The following is a 5706-nucleotide window of genomic DNA, read 5'->3' as shown; positions in this document are numbered from 1 at the left end:
GGGGGAGGGACTTTAAAGTCAAGGCTGGGATCTCATTGGCTATCGGCTTCGTCTGGGGTTCTGTAAATTTCAAGACAATCATCATTCAACACACACACATGCACAGACACGTGGGAGAGGAGAAACATAACATTACTGTGTAGTTACTACTGTGAGCCACAGGGGTGAACCACAGGAGAGGGACATTCTGAGACTAAAGAGGCCATCCTACTGATGCTTACTCAAAGTATTAACTATGTACTATGAGTAAGCATGCTACATACTATTTAGAACGCACTGTTTGGTCAAATCTATCTATACAAAATTGCAACAACAAAAAAATAAATAAATATGATAATGTTTGTTTTCAACGCACTTTTGTGTTGCACAATCGTGTTGTACTCCGCCATTCATTTCTTCTCCCCAACCTTAAATCGACTTTATTTTGATTCAGTTTTAAAAGAAAACAAAGGAAAGATTGAAAGAAGGAAGCCATGCGAACACAAGAACATCTACTGAAGCCTAATCAACCTGGAAGTAAAACATCAGATAAGAGAAGAAAAAAAATCTGTAAAAGTTGTTTAAAACAGACATACATTTCAAAGTAAAAGTTGTTTAAAACAGACATACATTTCAAAGTAAAAGTTGTTTAAAACAAACATACATTTCAAAGTAAAAGTTGTTTAAAACAGACATACATTTCAAAGTAAAAGTTGTTTAAAACAGGCATACATTTCAAAGTAAAAGTCCTCAATGCGGCAGAAGTGTCTCCGGTCGGAGGCAGTTCCACCATGGCTTCTCACCCTGCCCCCTGCACCTAGTACAGAGCAGATGTGTGTGTGTTCCCAGGGCAGTCAGCAAAAAAGCAGATTGTTTGCATAGAGTCAGACACAGCAGTGTCTTATAAACGTGTGTGTGTGTCTCTACAGCAGCATGAGTCTCTCTAAAGGGAGGAGCTACCAGTGTGCTCAATCCAGTCACAGCAAGATGCTCCTTATTACCCAATCAGATTATCAAACTGATTGATAGGTGATTGACAAATTGATTGACAGCCGATTGTCTGATGGGTGTCGCCACATAACTGAACCCCGTTGAGCCACAAAGCAACACAAAGCATCAGATACATCATCTGTACACAATGGCAACACTATGTAGAGTTAAATACACATTTACAATGGATATATAGGGACAGATTGTCGCTCTTAAAGAAACACACACACCCACAAATACACGCACAAATACACACACACACACACATCATGCCATTTGAAGACACATGAAAACGCCTGTTAGCTTTACAGCTCTGTTCCACGTGTCGACAGCGCGCCTTGTGGCTAGCAAGTGTGTGTGTGTGTGTGTGTCACTTCTTCATATGTCCATTTTGGTTTTTACAGTAACATCTCTACCAGAGAGAAAGTTAGTTCGTTACAGCTAAGTCTATGTACACTGGGGTTGATTTGTGACGCAGCCTCTGCTATGAGAGAACTCTTTGAAAAGTATACGGACGGAATATACAGTACATGCGTTTTATCTCAAACTGAATTAAACATTTGACTAATTCTAAATGAATCAAACACACAATGGCCCTCCTTATCAAACTACTTAACAGTAAGATTCTGAAATAGAACACTGAAAATGAGGTTTATAAACGGAGAACGCTGACAGCCGTGTTCCAACAGCTCCCTTTTCCAAACGTCACGCGGCTCTAAGAGCAGCCCGCAGTATAACTAGTGACCACAAGATGGCGGTGTTTTGCACAGAGCTGTGTGCGTGTACAGTGTGTGTGTGTGTGTGTGTGTGTGTGTGTGTGTGTTAATTGACACATTTGAAAACAACTTGATTGATTAGCTGATTGTCTAGTAGTTGATTGTCAGTGAAAAATCTCCATATGGCAGTAATTATAAATATAACACAGGAAGTATTACTTCTACATAATAAACATGTTAAGACACATTATTGCACCAAACACAGTCTTTGGGATGACACAAACACACACACAAACACACACACATGCATACACAACACACACACAAACTCCAATCAAGATAAAAGAGTGGAAAACACGTTCTCTCCTACAGAGGGCTGAGAGGACCTCTCTCTCCTTCTGTCCATCCTCTCTCTCGTTCTGTCCATCCTCTCTCTCCTTCTGTCCATCCTCTCTCTCCTTCTGTCCATCCTCTCTCTAGTTCTGTCCATCCTCTCTCTCCTTCTGTCCATCCTCTCTCTCCTTCTGTCCATCCTCTCTCTCCTTCTGTCCATCCTCTCTCTCCTTCTGTCCATCCTCTCTCTCGTTCTGTCCATCCTCTCTCTCCTTCTGTCCATCCTCTCTCTCCTTCTGTCCATCCTCTCTCCTTCTGTCCATCCTCTCTCTCCTTCTGTCCATCCTCTCTCTCCTTCTGTCCATCCTCTCTCTCCTTCTGTCCATCCTCTCTCTCCTTCTGTCCATCCTCTCTCTCCTTCTGTCCATCCTCTCTCTCCTTCTGTCCATCCTCTCTCTCGTTCTGTCCATCCTATCTCTCCTTCTGTCCATCCTCTCTCTCCTTCTGTCCATCCTCTCTCTCCTTCTGTCCATCCTCTCTCTCCTTCTGTCCATCCTCTCTCTCCTTCTGTCCATCCTCTCTCTCGTTCTGTCCATCCTCTCTCTCCTTCTGTCCATCCTCTCTCTCGTTCTGTCCATCCTCTCTCTCCTTCTGTCCATCCTCTCTCTCCTTCTGTCCATCCTCTCTCTCCTTCTGTCCATCCTCTCTCTCCTTATGTCCATCCTCTCTCTCGTTCTGTCCATCCTCTCTCTCGTTCTGTCCATCCTCTCTCTCCTTCTGTCCATCCTCTCTCTAGTTCTGTCCATCCTCTCTCTCGTTCTGTCCATCCTCTCTCTCCTTCTGTCCATCCTCTCTCTCCTTCTGTCCATCCTCTCTCTCGTTTTGTCCATCCTCTCTCTCGTTCTGTCCATCCTCTCTCTCCTTCTGTCCATCCTCTCTCTCCTTCTGTCCATCCTCTCTCTCCTTCTGTCCATCCTCCTCTCTCTCCTTCAGTCCATCCTCTCTCTAGTTCTGTCCATCCTCTCTCTCCTTCTGTCCATCCTCTCTCTAGTTCTGTCCATCCTCTCTCTCGTTCAGTCCATCCTCTCTCTCCTTCTGTCCATCCTCTCTCTCCTTCTGTCCATCCTCTCTCTCCTTCTGTCCATCCTCTCTCTCCTTCTGTCCATCCTCTCTCTCGTTCAGTCCATCCTCTCTCTCCTTCTGTCCATCCTCTCTCTCGTTCAGTCCATCCTCTCTCTCCTTCTGTCCATCCTCTCTCTCGTTCTGTCCATCCTCTCTCTCGTTCTGTCCATCCTCTCTCTCCTTCAGTCCATCCTCTCTCTCCTTCTGTCCCTCCTCTCTCTAGTTCTGTCCATCCTCTCTCTCCTTCTGTCCATTCTCTCTCTCGTTCTGTCCATCCTCTCTCTCGTTCTGTCCATCCTCTCTCTCCTTCTGTCCATCCTCTCTCTCCTTCTGTCCATCCTCTCTCTCGTTCTGTCCATCCTCTCTCTCGTTCAGTCCATCCTCTCTCTCGTTCTGTCCATCCTCTCTCTCGTTCTGTCCATCCCTCTGTCTTCTCACCATCTCTTCTGTCCCTGTCTGTGTATGAAAGGAGAAGCTGAGAGAGTTTGGAGTCCTCCATTGCTTTAGCTTTTTACCAATTTCTCCCGGTCCATCCCTCTTCCTCTCTCCGCCGTCCATCCCTCTTCCTCTCTCCCCCGTCTCCTGTATATCCAAGGAGAAGGGAGCGGTATTCCAGGCTTTGGGAATTTCATGCTGACAGATCTGATATGAGCAGCTTATCCATCTTATTCCCAACCATCTCTCCTTGAACAGGAAGCTCCGCCTCCTCATAGTCATCATCAAACGTCCTGGGGAGGCAACACAGTATGAGAGTGTGTGTGTGTGTGTGTCAGTGTGAGTGTGTGTCAGTGTGTGTGTGTGTGTCTTACCCCTCATGCAGCTGTTCGTTAGCCGTCTCCTCCGCCACCAGGATCTCATACTCCTCTGAAGCGTATTTATCCCAGTCTGAAGGCTCTGGACACTCGTTGTCTATGTCCTACAAAACACACACACACACACACACACACACACACACACACACACACACACACACACACACACACACACACACACACACACACACACACACACACACGTTAGTACACACACACCCTCACTGTCTATGTCCTATAACACACACACACGTCAGTACACACCCACACACATTAGTACACACACACCCTCACTGTCTATGTTCTACAACACACACACACACACACACACACACACACACACACACAAACACACACACACACACACACACACACACATGGTCCTACCTTCTGCAAAGCGAAGGGGTCTCTCTGCTCGTGGTCCAGGTATTTCTCCAGGTTGAAGAACGTGTCGAAGAATATATGAGCCATCCTACACCTCTTCAGATCAGACAGGGTTATCTTACCTAAACACACACACACAAACACACAATATGATGTTCATCTACTACTGCACTGTACACATGTAAAGTATAATGTATAAAGAGAGGATAAATTGGAAGAGAAAGAAGACACACACACACCTTTGCTTTCAGGTTTGACAAGGTCTAGCATCTGACAGAGCAGGTCTGTGAAGGGTAGGGGTTCAATGCCCATCCCCTCCATCCTACTACACTGCTCCTCATAGAAGTACTCCAACTCAAACATAGACAACACACCGTCCCCATCTGTGTCCATACACCTGAACCAGTACTCTATACTGGGGGACAGAGAGAGAGACAGAGAGACAGAGAGAGATAGGAGAGAGAGAGAAAGACAGAGAGAGAGATAGGAGAGAGAGAGAAAGACAGAGAGAGAGATAGGAGAGAGAGACAGAGAGAGAGATAGGAGAGAGACAGAGAGAGAGGAAGATTAGATCACACACACACACGCACACAAATGCACATCTGCGCGCACACGAATGCATGCATGTTGCATACACACACTCTTTCCTGCTCACACACACACTCTGCTGTGCTACCTTGTAGGGCTTTTCTTGTCTTCCTCTGAGATGAGGAACCAGCTGAACTCTGCATAACTCATCCTCCCTTCTCTCTGCACTGAGCTACCCCTGAGAGAGAGAGAGAGAGAGAGAGAGAGAGAGAATGAGAGAGAGAGAGAGAGAGAGAGAGAATGAGAGAGAGAGAGAGAGAGAGAGAGAGAGAGAGAGAGACAGAGAGGAGGAAATAAATACTAACTTTACACTCAACCATTTTGCTTTTACCAGATATTGTTAAGTTAAGTGTGTGTGAGGTCTTACCGTGTAACGGCTCCTGAGAACAACCTCTCAATGATTCTGCTTGAGGATGCTGTCAGAGGAGAAGAGAGAGAGAGAGAGATGGGGGGAATGGAGAGAGAGAACGAGAGAGAGAGAGAGAACGAGAGAGAGAGATGGAGGGGCATGGAGAGAGAGAACGAGAGAGAGAGAGAGAGAGAGAGAGATGGGGGGCATGGAGAGAGAGAACGAGAGAGAGAGAGAGAGAGAGAGAGAGAGAGAGAGAGAGAGAGAGAGAGAGAGAGAGAGAGATGGAGGGGCATGGAGAGAGAGAACGAGAGAGAGAGAGAGAGAGAGAGAGAGAGAGAGAGAGAGAGAGAGAGAGAGAGAGAGAGAGAGAGAGAGAGAGATGGAGGTGCATGGAGAGAGAGAACGAGAGAGAGAGATGGGGGGGCATGGA

General features: G+C 46.2%; 1 protein-coding gene across 2 annotated transcripts in view; it reads right to left on the bottom strand.

Moving 5' to 3' along the window:
- Nucleotides 1–388: 388 nt before the first annotated feature.
- LOC139373100 (serine/threonine-protein phosphatase 2A regulatory subunit B'' subunit alpha-like) overlaps nucleotides 389–5706 on the bottom strand; it is a 29463-nt gene continuing 24145 nt past the window's right edge. For both annotated transcript variants that reach the window (XM_071113199.1, XM_071113200.1), the window contains exons 9-14: nucleotides 5292–5340; nucleotides 5013–5102; nucleotides 4576–4751; nucleotides 4340–4458; nucleotides 3950–4056; nucleotides 389–3868 (exon numbers count right to left, since the gene is read on the bottom strand). In XM_071113199.1, coding sequence (XP_070969300.1) covers nucleotides 3769–3868; nucleotides 3950–4056; nucleotides 4340–4458; nucleotides 4576–4751; nucleotides 5013–5102; nucleotides 5292–5340 — 641 coding nt within the window. In that variant the 3' untranslated portion in view covers nucleotides 389–3768. The remainder of the gene's footprint in view (nucleotides 3869–3949; nucleotides 4057–4339; nucleotides 4459–4575; nucleotides 4752–5012; nucleotides 5103–5291; nucleotides 5341–5706) is intronic.

Source organism: Oncorhynchus clarkii, chromosome 18 (genome assembly GCF_045791955.1).
Source record: "Oncorhynchus clarkii lewisi isolate Uvic-CL-2024 chromosome 18, UVic_Ocla_1.0, whole genome shotgun sequence".
Classification (NCBI taxonomy): Eukaryota; Metazoa; Chordata; class Actinopteri; order Salmoniformes; family Salmonidae; genus Oncorhynchus; species Oncorhynchus clarkii.
This window is presented reverse-complemented; position numbering and strand designations above follow the sequence as displayed.